Source organism: Neopsephotus bourkii, unplaced genomic scaffold, assembly GCF_033783945.1.
Source record: "Neopsephotus bourkii isolate Nb327-2 ecotype Australia unplaced genomic scaffold, CSIRO-AGI_Nbou_v1 NB_1765, whole genome shotgun sequence".
Lineage (NCBI taxonomy): Eukaryota > Metazoa > Chordata > Aves > Psittaciformes > Psittacidae > Neopsephotus > Neopsephotus bourkii.
Genome location: NW_026902239.1, coordinates 6,245,404 through 6,270,827, shown reverse-complemented (window position 1 = coordinate 6,270,827; position 25,424 = coordinate 6,245,404). Strand labels below are relative to the sequence as shown.

Below are 25,424 nucleotides of genomic sequence, written 5' to 3'. Positions count from 1 at the left end.
CATCAGTAGTGCTAGCCTTACTATGGCTGGCAGTGGCCCAAAGCATATCTGATGGTTATTCATCAACTAAGGGTATAAAGAGTCCCAGCCTCACTCTCAGCACAAAGGCAGACACAGGAACAGCAGTCGCTGGGATCTCAACACACAAGAGTCCATACGGCAACTTCAATTCCCCTTTTAATCTCAGAGACTTTTTCCACATTACATAGAACATGATAATGCAGCTTCACAGGACTTATTTTCTTCCACTGCTTTTGGAATCCAAATACAGCACAAGCCTCCTTCCTGCACCATGGATTCCCACCCCTCAAAAGTTTCATGCTATGCCAAAGAAGAGCTAGAAACAATCTATCCTCAGCACCCATGCAGAGCAGAGCAGTCTTTCCTCCTGACACTGGGCTCAGGTGAGAATGCAAGAACCAGGAGCATTTCCATTAACCATGAGAAGTGCAGCAGAGGGACAGAGGTTCCTCTGGACTGATCAGCCAGCAGAACTGAAGTTCTCTGGAGTTGTCTGGAGAAGTTTCAGTCATTTACATAAAGGCAAAGACAACAGCTGTGCTTGTAAAGACAGATGCCAAAAAAAAGGAACGACTAGAAAACATACTCTTTAAAAGACCTTTATTTTGGCTTCATGGTTACAATTCTGAAGTCCATTTATGCTTACAGTTAGATTGCTCCCAAATAATATTTTATATCTCACCATGTAAACAGTGCATTTGCTATCAGTCTGGTGCACAAGAACTTTATAAAATACAGATTAAGTAACTTTTTCTTCTGTACACTTTTCAGATTAGTTCATCAAGATCACTTAAAAAGGCAAATAGATTAATTGGCAAAAAAGTTTTGTTACATTTTTTAATATATTAGTACAAAATGTCACAAAAGGAAAAAGGTCATTTCAAAGGCTATACACATCAAATGTCTTAAACAGTTTGATTCAGTTCAATTGATTTCAACTTCATTTCAAATACCACTCTTGAACTTGTAATTGAACTTGTAATCTTCTTTTCTTCAGCTGTATGAAAGACCTCACATAGTACTTTGGATCTGTTCACAGAAACCGAATCACAGCAGTTTCAGAACAGTGACATTCAAGTGCAGTTAGGAAGTTGGGAACTTCTGTTCTTCCCAGTAAGCCTAAGAATTCACAGAGCTTATTTTCATGTAGCCAAGCTCATTGATGCACACTTCAGATGCAAAGATACCAAACGTGTGCACATAAAACACAGTATTTCTTAATGCAAGAACTGAAACAAAAAATCCACATAATTACATCATCTACCCTACCTACCTTTGCAGGAGGCTTCCAGGCATAAACATGCTCAATGCCAGGTACAGAGATAAATGAAGCATCTAAAAGATTTCAGGCAAACTGAATGCTTAATTCAAAGGCTTCAGTTATAAAACAAGTATCACACCAACTTCAGCAACCTGTATCTTATTTTTGAATGACCCATATCAAATGGGCAGATGAGTGGGATGAAAAGTGAGCTAGAAAGAAACTTCTAACTTAAAAATAAATTCTGAGATGTGAATTCGTTGCCTCAAGCAACAGTTCTGGAGTTTGTTTTGGCAGCAACATTTAGCAATATCCCAAAAGATAATTGCCTGACCCATCAAAGCAAAGTATCAGGATTTTGATTAGCCCCCTAAACCTTAAGAGGCTTTTACATTTAAGTTAATAGAACAGTTTATGACTTTTTTTTTTCTGGTAAGACAGCACCCACGTCCAAGAGGGCAGGCAGTTATACTGATGGTAGTACTGAGAATGTTACTCCTCCGGTTAAAACAAAAACTCATAAAAAAAGTAAGCATGATGAAGTACAGGACTATTATTTTATTCAGCTTCATGGTGAACAAACCATGACTAGGAATTTCCTTTCATAATTTAAATACCAATTACAACACTTTCTCCAGAAGCTTATCTTGTAGTGAACCACAGGATGATTCCGAGAAGCAATACTCCAACAGCAAGTACAATGATGAGGATGCACATCTTCTTTCGGGATCTTTGCTGCCAATAGAGCAAAAAAACCCAACAGGTCCAAGTTGATTGAAAACTGCACCACCACATCAGAAGACTATTCAAATGCTTTTAAGCTCCTACTGCTCGTGCGACTTAACTAAATTGTGTCCTTACTAACGAGTCATATAAAGCTGCTCAAGAAAAGAAGAGCAAAGTTATCCACAACTTACTTTTATGGCTGTATCATTCAGGAGAATGATTTCAGTGATATTTTCTGGCATATATCATAAACTAATGAAAGAGAATGTAAGTAACATAAGAAATGGATATAACTAGAACACTGATGGAAAGAAAAAAATGAGAGAGCAGGGGACCACATATAGAGGAAAACAGACAATCTGCACAGTAGAGGAGGCAGAAATGGTCTGTTAGAAAAAAAGAAAAGACTATTAATGTATATGCAGAAGGGGACAACAGACTGCAATTTTAGACTTGTGGAAGACTGGCTTTGCATCTACTGACAGGGTTATCTTAAAGTTGGTTTTGTCAAGTTTAAGTATAACATGCTCTTAAAAAAAAGCCAACACACACACACACACACACACACACACAAAAGGAAGAGAGAGAGAGAGAGAGAGAGAGAGAAACCTGACTGGAGACTCAGAATTTTCATATCTTCCATACAGGTCTGTAATTTGAGATATCAGAGCATCCAAGACTTACAGCAGTCTGTCATGATTTATCTAAAGGTTATGGAATCGAAAGGTTTCCTTCACAGCAGGAAAGGAATTACAAGTGGGTTTCACAAGCTTGTGCTGATAGCCAAGTGGTAACAATACTCGGATCTTGGGATTCCAGGCCACAGCTGCAGAAGCAAAGCAAGGCTTTGCTCTACTTGGCCGAGGTTCTTCTGCCTGGGTGTTTTTTCCTGAACTTTGTTAGTATCATGATAGGAGCCAACCACCATACTTAATGTGCCAGTTACTGCCACTTAGAATACAGTTCAAGGATGCATTCACTCCTTTCCCTCTCTCACTTCTGAAATCAGCAGGCAATCCTTCAGACATTTTGTCATTGATTTACTGTGCTGTACTAATATATTAGAGGATTAAACAAAATAAAAAAATAAAAAATTCCCAGGACTAACTCAGACTTAAGAGGGAAGATTTATTACTAATAAGATTATTTCTAACAAGTTTCAAAAATGTTCAACAGAAATGGCATTTAAGGGTATTTAAAAGGCTTTAAAAAAAATTGGAGATTTTGAAATAGGTTTTTAGCATCAGGGTAGCAATTAACAGAAGCTGGATATATACAGCTTTGAGAAGATTTTAGACAGCAAAAATCAGTGCTAATTGGCGGCATCTTCAGGGGAATTCCCTGACTATCTTCCCTAGTCCTCCAGTTATCTTCAGAGGCTTGCTCTCCATGTATAGGAACTTTTTACTTCTTGAACTGTAAAAGGAGAGGTTGGTTTGTTTGGGGGTTCTGTTTGTTTAGGTGGTTTTGATTTGTTTTTTAAACAAAGCTCCAGGTGCTCTGAAACAGCCTGGCTAATTTTAAAGTAAACCCACAGCTTTCAGAGGTCACTGTCTTTTGTTTTACAGTAACCCAGAAGTACCACGGTAGTCTAACATAATACCATGGTAGTCTAACATAAACCTTTAAGGAAGTCTCCAAGCCTTGAGGAAATTTAAACTGCAGAAGAAAGTGGAAGTCAAGACTACTGAGAAAGGACACACAACTGGCAGTCAACAGTGACATTACCTGGTAGTCTGCTGCTCTTGACAGCTGCTGGTTTGCTTGCTGCACATGTACATCTGCATTCTCCACATTGGCTTCTATGCTGTCTTTATTTTAAATGGGAAGAGTTAAAAATTTTGGTCAGTCATAACCTAGCCAAAGGTTTGGAATGCTGTAATACACTTCAGAGCATACATAATAGTTGCCCCCCAACTGCTTTGCCTTCTCTTCATCAGTACAAAGTTTTGTACCTTGATCTATGGAAGTTTGGTCCATGCTATACTGATGAGGTAGAAACTTTCAGTATTCCTACTTTTTCTTTTTAACACCCCCCCCATTTTTACTTGTCCTCCAACTTCCTACTGACTACCCTCTGCTCAGATTAAAAAAGTCCTAATGTGTATGAAATCAGAGGAAACGGACACACAGAACAGCCCAAGAGCCATGACTAATTTGGTATTCTATAATGCTGACGCAGATATTTTATTTTTTATTTTTCCCTGGAAAAATATGAACAGGTTATGGGCTAAAGTGATAGAAAAGATCTGAAAATGTATGCTGGACATAGACAACAAAATGGCTTAGCAGCAGACTCAGAAAATATATTTTCCAATCACATTTCTTTAAAAGAATAAACCTGCCTGCATCCGGGGCAAAGTAGGAACCTTTGCTGAATCTACACACTTCCATCGTTAGTTAATACAGTAAAATTGCCCACATGAACTCCTATTTTAGGTACAAACAGTACAAAAATCCGCTCTTAAGGACATTTTATACAGATGAAAAACTACATAATTATTTAAACAACATTTTAAACACACCTTCTTAGCATATTCCTGCTCACCTCAGTCTACCCATTATTAGGTTGTACCTGATTTGCTTTAGCATTGATATTTTCATTAGACGAAATTTTCCAGCAAAAGGAAGTTTTACACTGCTGCTTTCCAGAAAAACATAATAAAAAAATTTTCAGAGAATGTTTCAGTTGGACTTACCTATCACATCACCTTGCTCATGGATCATCATTCCTAGATCTTTAAAAATTTCATTGATGTCCATAATATCTGCCTGCATAGAAACAATCATTGCAGTAATTGACATAACATATTCTAATATCGCTGTACATTTAGATACAAATACAGCTCCTCCTCCTGAGTATATATCCATGACTTTCTACAGTAAAGGATAAAAAGAAGTTTACTTGGAAGTCTTTTGGTACTACGAGATCAGGTTTACCATAATCACACTACCTGAGGATAAGTATGCGCACAAAGTACACTTCACATCTAAAATGGGACCTCTCATTGCTGACGGCTTGGCTACACTTGTATTAGTTTAACTGAAGGGAAAGGCTCATGACAACTTTGCTTAAAAGCTACTCACTTAAAACTAATAAAGGCATGTGCAGAAAGTATTTTGTGTTAGTTTTAGTGCACCTATTGAACTAAACACAAATTTCATAAGCACCGCAATTCACAGAAATTATATGGCCAGGCTCTTGCACCTTTACTACACTATCCTATTACCATCTGGTTATAATGAATTGATAGATGCCAGGTTACCATCCATATGATCTCTTCTTAACTAATGACTGATAGACATTTAGTTCAATTTACTGCAAATTAACATATGGGTGGCAAGGAAGAGATTACTGAAAAAATTATAGATAGAATGGATTTTGTTACATGCATGAACAAGACTTCCTGACAAACTCTAATTCTAGCATCTTTCTTATTGATGGCAGAGATGTGTTTTTCCAGAATGGCTGGAAAAATTCATTTTGCCTTCAGAGAAGCCTCTTGCTGTCAATATTTCATCACATGTCAGGTTTTTTGTGTAGCTTACGTCTCATTTTTAAATGTTTTTTAACTTTTTCACAAGCCCTAAATAACAGAAGTTTGAATGAAACAGAGTATCTCTATATTTCCAGGAATGTTCCAAAAAGCTGCTTACAAAATTAAGATGTTGAACAATACATTGAGAATGCCTGAGAAGAAAGGTATAATTTTGCTACATTTATATTCACTGTTTAAAAAGGTTGTGTGATAGCACCACTATGGTGAAAAAAAAAATGATGTGGTTTTTTTGGGGTTTGTTTTTTTTTTGCAATCACATAAGCACTCCCTTATTCCACTGAACCACTGAAGTTAAACAGTATTGAAACACAGCTTTCATATAGAAGAGTTCTAATGCACATTTCACATCTAAAGGCAATTATTTGTAGTTTTGAAGGAAAAACACACATCCACAAATAAATACTAACTCCACAAGATTTATGTCTGTAATTAATGTTCATGCCACTTTAAGATGTTTTTTGCTCTGAAAACACTAAAAGCATATTCTGCTGTAAAAGGACTTGTACTTACTTCAAGCTGCCTAATGGAAGATTCCCTCTCCTGAATAAGACGGAGATCATCTTCTGTAATTTCTTCATCTTGCACTTGTGCCTGTGGTTGACTATCAAACAAAAAAATCCCCACCCAGAAGAGAACAGGCATGGTGAAAAACCACTCGGAAGAATAAAATGCCAGGTAAGTACATAGCACCTACTTTACATTATCGGTTAACAAAATGTACATTTTTACCCTTGCCTGTCTAGCTAACAAAGGAAAAAAAGGGTCTAAGTCACCCCTTTGGTACAGGAAGCTGCCGCTGCAGTAATGATGTACATAGCATTCAGCTAGCTATCTGGAAATTCCAAGTATAAATACAAAGGCAAAGTTCACATCCATGTGAGGCAAAAGGAAACTAGCCAACAAAAAAGAATCTGAGATTCAGAAGCAGTTCTCAGAGACTATGAAAGCAATGAGAGTTCCCAGTTAACACTGAACCCTTACCACAACAGTTTTGCTCTGTTTGCAGGGTGGACTCTGCTTACCTAAGCTTGGGTCTCAGAAAGCCCAAATACAGTCTTAGGGCATCTTAAGGAGATGACTAAAGCTGAAACATGGGGAGAAAAGGGGAGATGTGAACCATTCCTTTTCTTCCCACCTGTCCCACAGAAGTCTCTTCTCTACACTTGCCCTATGGAAGAAAGCCTAACTGAACAACCTATCCCAGCTCCCTCAAGAAAAAAGCAATTGATCAGAAGAATTAAAAAAATAAATTGGCAGCTGGCTCCTCTGAAAGCCATTTATTATTCTGAACTAGGTTAAGACTTATTAACAACTTCAGCCTACCTGTCCCAAGAGACAAGTGTTCGTTCCTTGTAGGTATCTTCAGGAGCACCACCCTACATGATCAGTGTTTAAAAGTATAAATAAAACATTATGGTCCTTAAAAAAGCACTGTCAGCATTTCTATAATGAGTCAATATTACAAGGTTTATATTAAGTCAACTTCTTACTGAAACATGATCTAACATGTTCTCATCCTGATTTTGCTATATAGCATATATAGCATTTGCATAAAGCTGAAATACAAGCAAAACCATTCAGCTCAGTAACTGCCTGCTGAAATTTACAAGTACAGCAATGCCTATTTGGCACAGAGTGAAAAGGCAAAATAGATATGCTAACAAGGAAAAGCTCAACATCTCAAGCTCCTCAGCATTTCTCCACTGTTACTGCACAGAAATCTGGCAAGTGATCTTTCCCTGCAGGAAAAACCTATTGATATTAAAAGGTCTAGCAAAAGCATTTTAAAATCTAATAAAACCTGCTTTCTCAAGATTATGGCGTGAACCTGGGGGCAGTTCATGCCTTTGTGTAACAAAGGCAAGGAAAAAATAACAATTATTGGGGAAGCTGGGGGTATTATTACAGCTTATTTCAGCCTTTATTGTAAAGTCACATACAGCACACATTTTGCTGTATTTGGAGTCAGATATGAACTTTTGTAAGCAGTGTTGTGGATGCCAGTTTAATGTAGAACACCAACACCACTGCGAACAGAGAACAATGGCACATTTTTTGATACTTACAGATACCCTTGAGCTGGCTCTTACTCTGGCTACAAAGTCTTTTTCTTTCTCAGCAGCTTGCCTTTGGAGTCTTTGGAAATTTGTTAGTGCTGTGGTGAACTCCCCAACAAGACGGTCTTTCTGTATTTTTCTTTGACGCTATAGGAGAAAAAGTTTTAACAAGTCAAATGAGCTCAGGCTTTTCAAGGCTCTGCATTTAAAGGCTGCTCAATGCTAAGCCATATATTCTTGTTCGTTTGCTTGGTTTTCTAAATAGGTGTAAGGGAAAGCTGTCTACAAAACCATTTGCACCTGCATGGACAAGCCTTTCCTCTGGGATGACAATTCAAGGCATTTAAAGAGGAAACCAATGTTTTTATTTTAACAGCTGGAAATGACCAATAGGCAGGAACAAGAAAGCTTCTACCTTCCTTATTATCTGCTGATTATAAAACCTACTCTTTACGTGTGAAACGTTTTGAACCTTTGGATGCTAAAATGTGCAAAGGTGACTGAATGGGGAGAAGGGTGCAGAAAAGAAAGAACACGGCGCTTCACATGTATTTTGCATAAATACTGGAAATACATATTGAGCTGCATCCAGAAGTGGGTTCATGTGCCCCCAAGGTGCTTAAGAACTGGTACAAAAATACCTGTTCTAATCTTTCGGGCTTTTCTATTATTATTATTATTTTCTAAGAATGTAGGGAAGGAAAGAGAAATACTGGGCACTGAGGAAAGCCTCCGCCATATTTCCCTAAAGACAAACATTACATCAACCCTTCCTTCCACATTTCTGAGAGGCTATAATTTGCCATTCAGCAATCTGTTATTCATGCATTTCATCAGGGGTAGCTTTGATGAAGATGCTCATGATAAAAGAAGTAAAATTAAGCAGTAAACATCTCATCACCAGTTTTCCAGCTCCAAGATAGAAAAACCATAAAACAAAGAAAAAAATTAACCAACCCAAACATGCTTTGCCTGCACTAGAGGTTATACACCAAGACCAAGTTTTAGCACCTCTGTTTGAAGGTTACAGTTTGACAGGATGGGCACACATGGATCATGGCCTGCCATTTGAATTCAGCATTTCAAGACAATTCGTTTTCCTAAAGGCTCCTTGCTAACCAGCCACTGACCAGGCAAGTTGTCTGAATGACAATAACCTGAACACATTTTCAGGGATGCTGTTGCTCTTCCCTTATTTAAGAGACAGATTTTGCAAGGATATGAAACCATACAGTGGCAGACAGGAGTATGATAACGACAACAGCCATGTTAACTCCTGACAAGATTTTACACAGACCTGGGCAAGAAGCCATTTAAAGACTTTACATGTTGTTTCAGCAACAACTCCTGCCCACCCCTCTTAAAAAAAGGAAAAGCCTGTGCACAAGACATAGCACATATGCTGACCAGAGTGACATACGTACTGTGCATAATCACGTTATTTGGACAGTGGGTGAACAGGACTGGCTGCCTGCCCTGATTCCTTGACCCTGGAAGCAGTCAGAGTGGTTGCAGAGCCAGCATCACTACAACAGATTACAAAGTGCCCAATTACCTGAAATCACAGGCACAATGACAGGCACAGGCACAGGCCTTGACTCCTACCATTTCAAGCAGACTACCTCATTCTTGATACACAAAAAAAAAACTTTGGAACAAGTACAGGCTGCAACAGTGTCCCTGTTGTGCAAATATGTCGACTAACTAAGCAGTGCTTTGAAAGCCTGGTGAGAAGCACAAAAACAGGCATGCAAAACTGAAGTCACTCAAATACTCTACATGAGCCAACATGACAGTCAATGCTCTTTGGTTTTATACCTGTTCACTTGTTGCAGGCAAAGATCCAAATTCTTTAATGTGTTTGTCAGTTTCTTTGGCAAGCTGGTTGGTGTATTGCTGCTTCTGTTGCCTAAAACCAAAAGCAAAGTTTCATTAGAGACCATTGGGTTACTCTGAATTTCACTGATTCTCAGAAACGCAGCAGTAACAAACACTTCTCTTAAAGTGCAGGAAGCCATCTTTACTCTGTTCTTCACTGTAAAGGTGTGACATCAGGGATTCCAGTTGGGGCAGATGCTGAAGAAGGTGTGTTCCTCAATGTGACAGCACCATTACTCACTTTTCAAAACAAGCTTTCATGGTTCTTTTGAGGCTATCGATAGTTGGAAACACCTGATCATTTCCAAATTAGACTAATTACAGGAAACACCATGAAAGCTTAACAAGAGAGATCTATATTCTGCCATGATACAATACCTGTGAACTTAGCTGAAAACTTCACTATTTACTAACAGCTTTAACAGTGGTTAAAAAGAAGGCTGTCTTCAACAACATTGCCTTTTTGGGTTTTTTTTGTTCCTGGAGCAACTCAAATTCTTTATCTGCTTTTGCATCCTCCTCCCCAGCGTACATAAAAAGGTTTTATCTGAAAAGCTACTAGCAAACAATCAATATAAATATTAAAATAACCAAGTAACTCTTCAGATAACTGCCAACATGAAAGGCCAAATATTCAGGCAAGTGAAAAATGGACAGATAAAAACATCAAGAAAGCTTACTATAAATGTTACTTCCATAAAAAGACAGGAATATGTCCTTCACAATAGTTTCTGTCCTGTTCAGTTGTGAATTTATGCCTAGATTCTATCTGGTTATTGCATAAACTGTGCATGTTGATATTCACCTATTCACTGTCTTCAGTAGGATACCCATGGTGGATTGTACCTGACTTATGTGCCCTGAACTTAGGCTATTGCAAAGCAATATGGCTGTTCTCACAAAATGAATGGGATGCCTTTGGTTCAATACACACCTCCTCCTACTATTCAATGGCCACAGTTCAGCATTAACCATGCTGAAAACTGCTGACTGTCTCACCCATAGGGTTAGCACAATAAGTCGCTTACGCGCATTTATGATCCTGAGATTAATGTGGTAAAGGAGTTTAATGGAAAAAATTGTACCAGTTCATTAGACCATGAAAGGAAGGGGAGAGCTGTCTCTGTTAGTGGCATACTAATGAAAGTCCACCTTCAGGTGACTGAACTACAGCACAGCATCTGCCTTGGAGCCTTATTTCACTTCTGCTATTTTAGTATTTATGGTACATGTTTATTTTATAGTATTATCCCTTACTGTAGCTTTCATCACTAAAAAGACATTCCCTTTTCTCCCCAGCTCTTAGATCTCACAAAAGGGCCACAATATATTAATTACCTTGCGAAACTTAGACAGATTCGAAGAGTTGACTGGAGTGAAGTGTATGGATGTTTAAACAGCGATGTTGTCCTGCCACTCTCCCTTGGCTGACATACAGAATAGGTTTTACACATGTATTGATACTGCAGGCAATCTACATGGGCAAAACAGCTGACTCTAGTTTACAGACTATTCAAGATTAATTTTAAAAGGCCCATCTCAACATTTAAGTTTCAAGTATTTCTCTATCCTTGCCTTTCTCGGCAAGATCAAGCACTCTGCTTAACAAAAAGCCCACCTCAACACCTACCAGGAGACTGTTTACAATGCAATGAAATTAAACCTTTTCATGTGAAGTACTCACAGCTGTTGCCTCAACTCAGGCGAGTCTTGTGGTGTTCCAAGCTGATGTAGTATTCTTTGTATTTCAGCAGCTGTTTATGAAGAGGAAGAGAAATCTTAATGGGGCATGGACAATTCCCCACTTAATTTTATGCATTTTTGCTTGACAAGTCTAAAGACAAAAAAGTTGACAGAAACTGATACTCGAGAGTTTTTCAACCTACTACAAAGACTCCACTCAAGAAATCCCAGAAAAACTAATGAATGGTTTTTGACCAATCAAAAGCCCAGAGCTTCTTAGAAAGGATAGGAATGTATTCAAGTGTCTAGGCAGAAACAGACAATTTAAAAATCGGTTAAAAATGTTATTATAATAAGTATAAATCCAGCCTTTTAATATTAATTGTTAAAATAAGCAGAACAATTCTGATGCTGGTTTAATCATGTTTTGCACATGTAATTTTGAAAAGCCACATTAAAGACCGCCATGAGATTATCATATGCAAATTTTTCAGAACCAGTGCACTGATGAAGAGACAACGACAAAGAATTTAGGGGCTTACAGGACACTAAAAAATATAAATAAATAATTGGGTGCCAAGGTTTAAACTGTAATTTTGAAACCCTTAGTTTTAAATGTGCAATACAAATCACCAATGATTTTTCAGTGTATTTCATAAAATATATTACTTTTTAACTGCAAGAAGTAGCACATCATCTGAGTCTTATTTCCAGCTTAATATATATAACTGACATACGAGAAAGCAAGGAAAAAAGCCAAGATGCTTCAAGAATATGCAGTTTATCACACTGCAAAACTAGCATCCTCTATGCGCTTTTATTTAACACCTTCACATGTTCTAAAACAAAATAATACATATGCAAAACAACTTTGCTTGACCTCAGCTAGGAGTAGACTTGTCTTCCCTGTATTTCTGTGGCCCTCTCCAGGTAGACTGGTATACCACAGTCAGTAGAAAATATGGTATTATGTGGGATCCTCAGTTGATATATCTTTTTCCTAAATACAGTTAAATTTCAGTAAAAGGCATCTCTAAGCAATGAAGAAAACCTTAAAACAATCAAACAAAAAACCCCAGACAAAATAACTAAGTAGTTTTCCATTCACTGTGGAAGAGATCTGTAACAGACAATTTCAATTATAAGGAAGTTATCTGTCACCTGTGTTAATTAGATAATATTGGCTTTTCTACACTGTTTTACACAACATCCCAATGTTGACAACTGTTACAGCAAATTCCTTCTGAACACACCCAGGTCATGAAGATATCAAAAAAAGGGAAAAGTTTGTACCGAAGCTTTTCATGAGATAAAAATCAAATACTACAAATTTCTTTGGGGGAATTGAGTGGACACAAGCTAATAAAAGAATTACTGAAGGGAACAGCACTGTCAGATGGGTTTCACACAGAGTGTATTTTAATTAAGTTGAAAAGCAGCAAATCATCAGTGAAAACTTTGGAATTTTGCCTACAGTTGCCCCTTTCCACAAGCACCAGCCCTTTCCTGAGTGGTGGAGGCCTCCTGCCTGCTGGGACCTGGGAACTGTCCAGCCCAGCACACTTCTTGGCACCTGGTGCTGGTTACAAGTACTGATAAACACAGACACTGGGCAATTCAGCCTTCTTTTTATGTTCAGTGTAATGCATTGTTTTTAAAAAACAAAAAAACAAAAAACAAAACAACTGGCTGGCATTACTTTTGGCAGAGATAGCTGGGTTTATTCAGCCTAGAGAAGTCTCAGGCTTCTTATCACCATGTTCCAGTATTTAAAGGGTGGCTAAAAAGAAGATAGAGACTCTCTTTTTTACAAGGAGTCACACAGAAAAAGATGAGGGGTGGTGGGCACAAGTTAGTCCCAAGAAGATTCCAACTGGACAAAAGAGGAAAGTTTTTCACCATGAGAACAATCCACCACTGGAATAATCTCCCCGGGGAAGTGCTGGATTCCCCAACACTAGACACTTTTAAGATTCAGCTGGACAGGGTGATGGGACATCTAGTCTAGGTCATGCTTTGCTTAGAAAGATTGGGCCAGATGATCCTTGAAGTCCCTTCCAACCTGGTGTTCTATGAATCTAATATCTGTAAAACTGAACATAAAATATCCTTTGTTTGTTCCAAAGCACTGTCCCCTCCAATTCAAGAGCCAAAGAGCTGTGATTCTGTATGTACTTTTACAGGAAGAATTCAAAAGAACCAACCAAACAACACCCCAAAACCAGCAACGACATCAACAACCAAAAAACAACCCCCCCCCAAAAAAAACCACAAAAAACCCAACGCAAAACAAACTGCAAGCAGTCTGTTAAACAGCCGCTTTTCAAAGTATCAGTGTGTCCTATCGCCACCTAGAGCTGTATTAATTAAGTGCAAATAAAGAAAATGCAGGGTTTTGTTTTAAACAAAGGCTCTCACTCGAATAAGTCTCTGAAACAAAGCTTATACTTACAATATTTGCATTACCAGTTAGGTACACATCCCTCATCTAAAACTGAACACAAGCAGATAATTGAGGGAAAATTAAAAGCCAGCAGCACATAGCTGTTCAGCAACACAATTCCAGGCAGACAGAAGTTCATCCCAGCTCAGGTCAGGATTCAAGAATGCAGGGCAAAATTCAAATACATTTTACGAAGAAGTCTATTAAGTCTGTGTCAACACCACAAAATATTAACAGGTAAAAAAAAAAACCTAAACAAGGCACCAATTTTTCTGGGCTTCCTGTAAAGTTAGCATTTTCCACCTTAACCTTTCACAATAAGGATATTATTCAGAAAAAAATAGCATTTCTCTCCTTATTTTGTTTTGTTCATACGAAGTACACTGCACTGACAAGTGAAATACTGCTTATTCAAGTAAGCAAATGAAAAAAAGGTGGAGCAGTGTAAGTAAATTTGGGCCAACAACCTTCAGCAGCACTCCTGAGGCTGTCTTCATAAAAAGACAAAAGCAAGCTGAAAGGACGAGTATGACACAGAAGAATTAAGAGAAGCTGAGCTTCCCAAAATCTTGATTTATGGTACACACCTGCAGATTGACGAGTTAAAGAAATCCATCCTTTGTACTCCTTCATATTAATATAAACATGATGGAGTGTATACAGGATAGAAAAAAGTATACCTTTATAGTTTTCCAGGTTTTTTTTGTTTGGCTTGTTTTTTTTTTTTTTTGTTTGTTTTAACAGATTTCTTACTATAGCTACTACTTTTTCAGACATTTTATGCAACACTATACATATGATGAGAAAACCACCTAAACCACAGATATTTGCTCAGACTCATGAACTCATGTATCTTTGCTGATAAAAACAAAACTAGAGATAGTCAATAAGACACTATCACCTGGATCACAGATGTAAGGTGTTTTGTTCCCTCATATGTATGCACAGCCATCTTGCAGAATTTGATTCAAAGTTTTGAAACTTCTTAGATAAAAGCGAATATCGATTCCTTTCCTCAAGGGAAAAGCAGAGTAGCTTTAGCCTCTTCTCCTGAAGGTTAAACTGCAGGAGCACCTCTGCTGGCTCCCTCTACAGACCCATCTGGGAAACAAGCAGGGAGAGAATCTTGGCAGTGAAGGAGAAGAGCAAAACTGCTGGAAACCTGGGATTTTTTTTCATTAAGCAAAGACTCCTTATTTACCAGCTTCACTGCTGATGGTGGCATTTATAAGGGTACTGCCTCCCTCGTTTAACCAGCTTTTTGCCCCTGCACAAGGAATTTGTATTGGCATGTCAAGGCACCTGGCACTGCTTTGGTGCCTCTCAATCCATCAGTAATGTTCAAGTTTCCCAGAGAGCCAAAGGCTTAGGCCCAACTCAAAATCCTAGTTCTACGCTATAAACATACTGGTAACAATAAGGGACCTAAGATCAGAGCAGTTTTGATGGTTTCCTAGGTTACCTCACTCTTTAGGTATTCAACTTTCCCAATTCTTCTAACTTCCCAAGTAGCTTTAAAAGACAGGAGTAATATGACTACCAAAGGTCCCTCCTGGGCATTACCAATCCTGTAACAGTGTCTGACTAGATCTTGTGCATGATTTCAATCCATTTCAGTGCAAAGTCTGACAGGTTCCTTGGGGTATGTACAGGTAGCTAGCTGCTGGACTTTGCTCAGGAGCTGCGGAAGGGCACATACCGTGTGCGTGCAGGCGTTCTGCATCAGTCACCAGGATATTGAAACAGCCTCCATCAGAGGCACGCATGTTCCTACAGCCACTTCTACACTGAAGATCATGGTTGATGTTTGCATATAATGAAGATCCACAGCTCTTTCAGAGCTCATGCTGAAAGCTGCAGTAGCTGTACCTTCCCAGCTTGGCCTGGCTATGAGCCACCACAGAAGAGAAGTCCCCACTAGGAACTGGGCAGTGCAGGGACCAGGGTACATGGTACCATGCAAGTAAAGTGCATTTTCTCCAAGCAACTGTTATCTCACATGCAAAAGAAAATATTCTTGCTTTTTCCACCTGAAATTTAGTCTTACATTATAAAGAACCAATACATTAGTAAAAAGATTTTTCACTTATCTTTGTGGCATTCCTGGTCTAGATGTCATAATACATAACTATTAGCTGATGAAAGCTATTCAGCTACACTCAGGTCTGTCACATGCTCAGGAACAGGTCAGACACGGTTAATGATGAGCCAGAGAAACAATTGAAGCCTAACCCGAATTCCTACAGAGAAAACTATTTAAGACTCAGCTCATATTTGCTTTTACTTAGCCAAACAGTTGTTCCATTTCTAATCAGTGCTCCCTCTAGTCAGAGAGAAAAAAAAGGGGGGGGGGGGATAGGGGGGCACAGGAAAAAACCTCATATATAAGGCTGCTTTTCTCAAAATGACTTATAGGAGTAGCAAAATTGACAGTGGAAATATTCACATTTTTTAACAGGTAGGAGTATTTGAAAAACATGTTCATCCAGATCTGCAATATATACTGCTTTTTCCTTAGATAAAAATGTATTTCATATACTGGATCACATACTGGCCTTGCTTAACAACTGGCTTTTAGCTGGGTAGGAAGAAGAAAGTTTCATCTCCTTTCTCCTCATCTTTTTGTGTTTTTCAGCTGGCTCTGCAAGGCTGTTCCATTACCAGAAGTAAACCCATGTTCATGTAACTGCTCCTCGGATATGAAAGTGTTTAAGATCACACAGGAAGTTTCAAACTTAAAATAAAGAAACAAGTAAATTAATACAATGAAGATCAAAACATATAAAACTTCTTGCCTCTAAGAACATAGGAACAGTCTTATCCCGAACTGAGAATCAATAATCACTGTACAGGCTGTCACACTACAGTACTGTTGCAGAATTAAAGCTGAAAAGGCCCCTTCAGTAAAATCCTGTGTTTGAATGTTTGAAAGGTAAAGAACTAAAAGGAGGCAAATGAAGAAGAGACTGTAAGTCACCCACCTTCTCTGGCAGGACTGAGAAGGTCCAAGCACCACATTCACCCCTAGCATGAGACAAGGGAAACTGAGGATGGTCTTTGAATGTTTATAAATAACTCCAGCAACAGGAAAGAAGCTTTCCTAGGTTACCTACAATCAGCTATCTTCCTATCTCGACCTCAATTCTATTTAACATTCGGAAAACCAAACTTTAAACCCCCCAGTGGCCATGACCAAGTTTGCTGCAGCTTCACAGCTGGAGAGTGACATAACACATAATCCACAGGGTTCTAAAAAGAAGGACACAACACAGAAGCATGAAACTGGGCAGAAAAGTATGTTTAATAAATGCTACTTGTTATTCTGCAGCCTGGAAACTCACTTCTTACTGGGATCATCAAGACTCTTGTTATAGCCATCCACCTACAGTTTCCTTCAGTGCTACAGTCCACGCCAGACCCACTACCTTGCACAGTTTCAGGAAGCTAGTCTAATGCTTTCACAGAAAATGTGGCACCCATTGGGTGTGTATGGAAAAAACACAGGCATCAACACCAGTAACTAACACCAAGGCATTGTACTGAAAAGGACAAGAACCAGACAAGGAGGCAGGGCAAGTACAATGAAACCTGCCCTTCAGAACAGCAAGATTTGGGACCTGTCACAGGAAGGAGTAGCAAAGCAGTGCTCGAACCAGCAGCTACAGCTGTTCCTGAATATTAACTGTAATGGTGAAGGTACCCTCCATGTCTTTTCTTAAATACGGTCAGATAGCTTTAGTCACTGCCTAAGGTTACAGAACTAAAACAAACAATGGGGATTTAAAGTCATTGATTTCTAGTCATATTCCTAGTTCTTGAACACAAACAGAATAAACAGAATCAGCAAAGCATTCCTTTGTGGCACCAAATGCAAAGTCTGCTCCACATGAGGCTCAAGCTCAGCTATTGGTTCATGAGGCAAATAAGCAGTGAATACACTACCAGCACAGTCACCAGAAATGCTCCGTCAAAGACCTTACACACACTGCCACCAGTTGGGTAACTATGAAGAAACTTACTAGTTGTTTCCAGCTAACAAGTGAGTCAACTGCGCATCTAGTTGCAGATTAAGTTGTGTGGAATCTAATAAACTTCAGAGTCACTTCAGAGCAGGTTACTGGAATAGAAGAATCATTTGTAAAAATTACACCACATCAAACTGCTCTTGCCTGGGGACAGCAGACTTCCTCAATTTATTCAAATTCATTTCAATCTGTTTTCCATCCACACATCAGTAGAGGGCACTTGACTAAAGATGGACAAAGACTGCAGAAAATATTCCTGGATCAATCTTTTATAAAAACTGTTGCACCTAGCAACCTAAGGTAGCTGCAATAGATTCAGCAGATTTACACTTCATGTATATCAGTTCCTCTTCAAAGCTACTAAGTGTAGTTCACAGTACAATTTTAAATAAATCACAATGCTGTGCTAACCCTACTTTAACCAGGAGTAACAGTTTACTAGAGGAATCTAATCTAGGACACCAGCTTATTAAAAAGCTCACCTAATTGGAATCAAGTATCTAAAAACATCAATAATTTGGTTTTAAGTTATTTGCTTTATTCTGTCTTAACTCAGTGTATAATACTAATTATTCTAGAACAGGATAACACATTGGCACAGAGAAACAGAGTAACTGAAGTATGTGTGGGAAGGAGAAAATAAAATGAAGATGGAGATGAAAAATGTCATCAGAGCTCTAAGGATTAAAGACTCATTAAGCATGGAAAAGTGGGAAAACACGAAGTCTTTTACCCTCTCCTGTTGGATTTTATTAGAGCTTCTAGCATTTCTGAATAGAATCATGCCCCCAGGTGACCAGGAAAATCACTGACAATGTTCAGGACCTGCCTTCAGTTTTTCAGTGCTGTTGTAATTATTCCATGATAGTGTTCTACCACCTGCAATGGTCTTTCAAGGACGCTGTGAAGTGGGAATGAAGTAGTGCCTGTTCTTCTAATGTGGGTGTACAGCACACTAAATACACATTGCGTAAGTGCACAATAACTAATCATGTGATCAATTGCTACTGCTCAGCCAAGGGGAAGTCATTAAATCAAGTTACAATCACTTTTTATTTAATCTCTTAAATTGTTTATGGTAACTCAGTGTAGCACTGAAGTCTGAACTTTTCTCTAAAGAATACCAGTAGCTTATTAAATTATGAAAACGACACATGATTCTGCAGTAAACAGTAACTGCAGAAACATCATAAACCCAACCCACCTACATGAAGAAAGACTTTTTTTTCTTAAGAGGTCAGATCCCTAATATAGGAAGCTAACTCAGGAGCTCTTTAGTACCCACCTTGTCCAGACTAGTTAACTAAGGCAATGCAAAACTGTAGGATAAGGAAAAAAATCTGCCCACACTGACGTGAGGTGTCCATAAAAGATGCACTTTTCACTCTATTCTGCTGCTAGCATCAATAAACCCCTGTCCCCCTTGTGCAGGGTCACCCACATAAGACATTGTTTCATGTCAATTTCCATAGAAACAAAATATTTTTAACAAACAAGAAAAAAAAACCCCAAAATATTAACAGCATTCTCTAAATTAATTAAAAAAATAAAAAATCTGTGAGGCATACTACCTTAAGAATATATGCCACTTTATGCAGTACAAAGTCCTTAGGAACAGCATGCAAATAATTTTCAGAGATAGTTTATTTCTAAAAGAACTGTAGGCTTCATGACCTCACCTCATTTAGAAAGACCTGAAATACCTGTATTTCTCCTCCTATTATACTCCATATATAAATTATGACTTGTGCATGTAGCAGATTCAAGTTGAATTCTTCAGCCTTAAAAACCTAGAAAATGGAATATGGAGGACCATAAGCAGGTGCTTAAAACACCTAATTAACCAGCCTTTTCCAGGTCTTACTGAAGTTGTATCCTAAATCCAAGAAACCCTCCTGACAACAGCTACAATAATAACAAAAGATTTGTTCCAACCAGTGTGTTCCCACAGTTAAATTCTAGTTAACTGCAGCTGGCAATATCATCATTAAAAGTCTCAAACTCTACTTTAAGCCTATTTGCTTTAAAACCACACTTGTACAAAACCACGCTTTAAATATAGACAAAACAGAATTTTGCTTTCATACGGGTTCAGATTTCAACACCTCAGTGATTCAATTTACTTTTCACTCTCCCATTTGTATCCTTCTCTAGTTCAAGAATTATCGTGTGAATCTGTTGGTGTTACAAACACAGTGGCAGACACAGTTTTTCATCAATGTTTCAGCCTGTTGTAGCTTAATGTTTTAGCTACCTATCAGGCTTAAACCACAATAAAAAAGCACATGTCAGAACTCTAATACTCTTTAGAGCTTCCTCTATGCTTACAATTTTCTACAGTTGCATAAAATGAAAGGGAAAGTTGTACAATTAATGTAATTCAACTCCCATTTTAACAACATCCAGTGAAAAGACTGGCTTATAGAAAACTTGGGATGCAACAGAAATTGGACTAACTCACTGTTACATGGCACAGTGATCTCTGCTGGTTGAAGCTGACCTTCTGGGAATGTGCTCTATATTAATCGGTGTTTGTGCTACCTCAGTGAACAGAAAGCAGAAAGCATGAGTCCTTAGGAGAAAGAATCTTTCAAAGCCAGGCAGATTCCCCAAAGTCATATGTGGACTGTGGCTACTGAGTTATATATAGTTATTTATTTAATCTTGCAGTATGCAAAGCATATGTTTCTCCATCTGGGCTGATTTTCAGTGTGCTTGAACAAGACAAATCTATCACTGACCTTGCCAATAGTGAGCAAGGGTAGATTATGCCATCCTTACTGACTTCACTACTATCACTGCACAAAATCCTGCCACAACCTTTATAAACTGGAGGAGCCGGGAAGGAAGAGTTAGGAAGGGAATATGGATGCCTCACTTCAGTTAGCATAGTTTCTGTAACTCTGAGTACAATTAGAAAAGCAGAAATCTCTAAAACGTAAAAACTGGGTGTACTTTATCCAAGTCAGACTTTGTTCTGTGTTTCCAAGTGAAAAACAGCATTCTAAATTGTTTCTAAACCAAAGCTCCCAAAGCTTGGCTTAAGATGTCAGTGGAGGTATGATAGTTACCTTAGTCACCTATCAAGGTTGTAGTGTTCTTACTTTCTTCAGGGACTGCGCTGAATGATATATGCAGTAGCTACAAAGAAATATGAGCAAAGCAAAATGAAGGTATAGAAGTCTGCTTCCTCAATGACCCATGCATGGGAGAAAGACTAGAGAAGTAATATGTGGCGGGAGGAAAAACTACGGCTGGTTACTTCTTCTTGCACTTTCTGTCAGAGGCACAAATTAAATCTTTCCAGCTAAGCAGGAAGCCCCTACTCCTCTAACCATATCTTACAACTGTGGAGTTGTCCCTGCAGATGAATGCAATTACCATTTTGCTGCCTTTTCAGAACATCTTTTTAAACAAAATGCTTTCCCTTGTTTTGCTTCACACAGAGAATCTATTCTACAAAATACAGAAAACTGTCAGATTTCAAAGAACTGCTCCCCTTCATCTTCATAGTTGTAAGAAGTCTGAAATTAGCATTTTAAAGCTTTTCAATTGGGCTTTTTGTTTGCTTTACTTATTCTACTTTCATCTTTTCCATTTGTTGAAAGATCAGATATCCTATTGTACAATTTGTTACATGTGCTTCAAGAAGAGGAGGAGGAAAACACCATAGGAAAAAGAAATGGACTCATACTCTTATCCTACTAGACATATCCCTAGTATGACTAACATGCCTGGTAGAAATACAGGTTTGTAAGCAGGCAGGATTTGTTTTGCTAAATTAAAAATATTAAAAATTATTTTTATATATATTGCTAGCTAATCTTGTTTCTGTGCATCATACTCATTCCCTGTCTATTCAGTTCCTGTAAACAAGTGACCAACAGGCAATATTTCAAGGAAATACTGAAGCAAGGCTTTGAGACTTCTCTCAAGTTAACTGCAACTGCCATTAAGCTGCCACATAAGTGAAAGCGCAACATATGAAACCCAGTTCTGGAACTACTGCTCCTTCAGTAAATATTGATTAAAACACCTTCATAATAAGTTCTCCATCTGAAAGCCCACGCAGGTTGAAGTGCTCCACCCTGCATCATTCTCTATATTTCTGTCCTTCATATTCAGAAAGTTAGGGACAAACCTCAGCCATCTTTAAATTCGTATTTCAAAAGTGCAACACTATGCGTGTGATCTTGTTTTATAATCAGATAAAAGATAAGCCTGGAATGAGAATTAAACTTACTTTGGATCAGATTTCATACAGACTTTCAAACCTTAATCATAAGTTTTGTCCTAGTAAGACAGAAATTTAGCAGCTGCCTAAGTCTAAGAGGTGCCAAAGCTCATTATACACTTCTTTGGTTTTATTATTTAAATCTGAAGTTTCCCTAGCTGTTTGCAGATCTGCTTCTCATCACTGTTAACCCAGACCCGAAACCAAATCAGTGAGACATGGCTTGCAGGCAACACTGACCTCACCAAGCTTCAGCACACAACACTGCAACTCATTCAAGCACATGGGATTCAGGCTCTCCAGGTTTTACAACACTGCTCAAAGACAGTCACATGGATTCTCTAAAAATGCTAGCAGTGAGTCTGGGAGTCTAACTGTCCTTCTCCTTCCTGAGGCCTGCTGCTCTACACTGGATGTTAAGAATTGCCTTAAGTTTTGCAATTTCAGGTGCTCAGTGGAACACTTTCAACAAAAGTCATGGAAAAATGGTCCACAGGCTAGTTCCCTAAATCTCAGCGCAGAGCTGTTGCTGATAAAACATGAGTTTCAGGCTGAGGAAAGTAGACTCCATTCCCTAGATGTTGCTAAGTGATGTTATAAGCACTTACTTGCGAAGAAATGCTGAAAACCCAAGGGAGATCACTGATGCCTGTTTAAAGAACAGCTGAAAGAACCTTCTTTTCATAGAATGCTCTGGTGTTTGGGATGCCAAACATACACAGGTGCCCTCCTGGCTTAAATTTCCAACAGAACTCAAAGTACAGACAGTAGTGTATGCTGCTTCCCATTAGCTAGCAGTTATATTGTCAAAGTCCTAAGAATGCCCCACCAACAGCTTCTCCTCCAAAGAAATTCTTAACAGCCCACTACAGCTAGCACTGTTATAGTCCACCAGCACTTCAGGCAAGGCAGAAGCAATTTACAACTCTTAACATATCTTCAACGTAATAATCAACTGCATGATTGGATCAACAAACATACCAAAAAAATCTGCTCAAGAAAGTTCAAAGTGCTAAGCTACCCCAGCTGCTACAAGATACACATATATAGGTCCAGTCCATTAACACAGAACCACCCAAAACAAAAACACTATCTTGCAACTGATTTAATTCTGGAAATGGAGTGCTAAACCAGCACAGAGATGAGATTTGCTTGTCAAGCAGTTACAGTGGGTACATAAACTAGGAAATAAAAGTATTAATACAACAGCGGTGTCACAGTATTAAATGTGAGATATTTAATACATACATTTAATCTTCTATGTGTCTGGCTTATTAAAAACAGAATCAGAAAAAAAAACCCAGATCAAATGTATTACTTGGAGGGTGTATGTGTATTAATTCAACCTTGAAGAAATGCTACGGTAAAGATTGTTGTTCCGACCAGTGCTACTTCCTATAAAACTCTGGTGTATTATGAAAAACCTCAGCAGCACAGTGTTGTCCAATATAAGAAGTTGTTCTTTATTTCTCCCAAAAGTTAAAGGGCCAGCTTCTAGCTGGAAAAGCCAGCTTTCAACTAATCTGTATTTCACCTGTATCTCTGTAGTGGTGGTATTCACAGTTTTCTTGCATTTAGAAGTGTGAATCAGATTTGAGGCCCTCCCTGAAATGGTTTGGTGATTTGAAATGAAACTTTCTCACTCTATTCATCTCACTCTGAAAACAAGTGTATCTACACAATGCCAGACTGACCAAGAAAATTTCAAATGTGTTGAGGCATCTCACAGATCCTAAGCATTTCTGGACAGAAGTGCAAAATCAAATCAAATGCTTAAAAAGAAAAACATGGACTTTGGGTCAAGACTCCTGTTTCTTTCCCTATTCCTTCCTAATCAAGATCATAAATTGCAGTCTAAGAGACACCTGCTCAGCAGCTGATGAGAACTATAGGTCCCCTAAGCTTGTAGGTTTGTCTTTTATACACACATAAGAAAAACATAACGGAAAATGGAAGGAAAAGAAAAAGGACTGAAAACCCTAGCAGCCTAATTTAACTCTAACTTGAGAACCCCTATAAAGTATTAAAATTTACACAATCTTATTTACATATCTAATATGTACTTCCAAGGGTAAGCTGCAAGGTCACAGTTTCTATTCCTGCTAAACAGTTGAACCTACAGCAAATATTTGATGCAATCCTTGCTCAGCAAACATCTTAACCTACCATCTTAAGGTGCCACTTAACTGGCCAGAACAAGACTGGCTTATTACCAGCAGCCATCTTACTACTTATTTATTCATTTAGTAAATACAGAGAGATCTTATACTTCACTAGGATAGATCACACTTAACCATACAGACAAAAGACTGGACCTGCTGCATGGGGTGACACAAAAGTATCAAATGAGCAAGTGAGGTCAAAGAGTGAATTCCATGAATGAATCTTAGAAACTAACCTTGAACAGGGCACACCACCATTATTAACTTTCATATAAAACATGCATAAAATGCAACTTACAGCATTGTGTGATCTTCTGGATGTTAGAAGTTATGCGTTGGGCTAGTTGATTAGGATCCCCAAAACCCGCACCGTACGACATGGCTGAGTAGATTTGCTCTCAAGATCATTCACGACAGGAACAAACTCAGACAGTCTCCACCTATTAAGGACACCTAAACCCCCCAGAAAACAGAATTATGTATTGGTCATTGGTTAACAAATGTCTCCATCATCATAAGGAAGAATGCGTAGGAAAAGATTACAGAAAACCCCAGATACTAAGGTTTACCCTCTCAAAAAACACAGTACGTCAAAGGCAGAATTTAAGGGGAAACCTTCTTACAGTATTAAATAAGAATATGATGTACTTTTTGAATTTCATCTGCTGCCATTCCTGAAAAAGATGAATGTTTAACCTCTCAATGCCAAACCCTCTGATTAATTACGTCCCAAACCAATTATATGGTTATTTCCATACCATGTATCACTTATCCCATCAATATAACCTAGCATATATAAACTGCCGGGGGGGGGGGGGGGAGGAAACAAATAACAAAAATCAGCAAACCAGCAGGTATCGAACAAGGTGTCAGAATGAAGGAGACACCCAATTCCCTCTAAACACCAACTATTTGTATCAACTTCGGTTTTAGTCATAATCTGGTTTCATCTGAATTCTATGAACTACCACTTTATCCTGTTTCAGCTGCCATGTTTCTCAATATGAATTAATTTTTCAACAACCTGAGTATATAAATTCATTTTTAGGGCTGTTTTTTGCACCCATAACTATCACACCTTATCCAAAAAGATCAAAATCTGACCACACAAATACTCACAAATACACTTACACTAAAAGCACATGTATAAAATCAAGCAGCACATAACTACTAAAGATGTCCTAGCCCGGTTTTCATTCATGGAGATCAAACTTCAGCATAAACTAGATACTGCAAAGATACTGTAAATCCAAATTAACAAAACAGCTTAGGATGCACTTGTAAGTCAAAAGTAGCAATTTACCTGTTCGGCAGTAAGAATGCAGACTAATTAAGCACATGTGTATGCAACAGAAACCCAAAATTTCATCCAGG

The 25,424-nt window shown here is 38.3% G+C and overlaps 1 protein-coding gene across 2 annotated transcripts; it reads right to left on the bottom strand.

The window, feature by feature from the left end:
• Positions 1-604: 604 nt before the first annotated feature.
• STX7 (syntaxin 7) lies at positions 605-25,424 on the bottom strand. Of its 2 annotated transcripts, none has more exons than XM_061378388.1 (9): positions 24,349-25,424; positions 11,188-11,257; positions 9,444-9,534; positions 7,635-7,772; positions 6,892-6,944; positions 6,079-6,169; positions 4,708-4,780; positions 3,737-3,819; positions 605-2,012 (listed from the first exon to the last, which is right to left on the bottom strand). In XM_061378388.1, exons 1-9 carry the CDS (start codon positions 24,428-24,430, stop codon positions 1,851-1,853), a joined length of 843 nt encoding a protein of 280 aa, XP_061234372.1. In that variant the 5' UTR covers positions 24,431-25,424; the 3' UTR covers positions 605-1,850. The 2 variants fall into 2 exon arrangements, with proteins under 2 accessions (XP_061234372.1, XP_061234374.1); XM_061378390.1 differs by having other exon boundaries at positions 605-2,017; positions 24,349-25,418.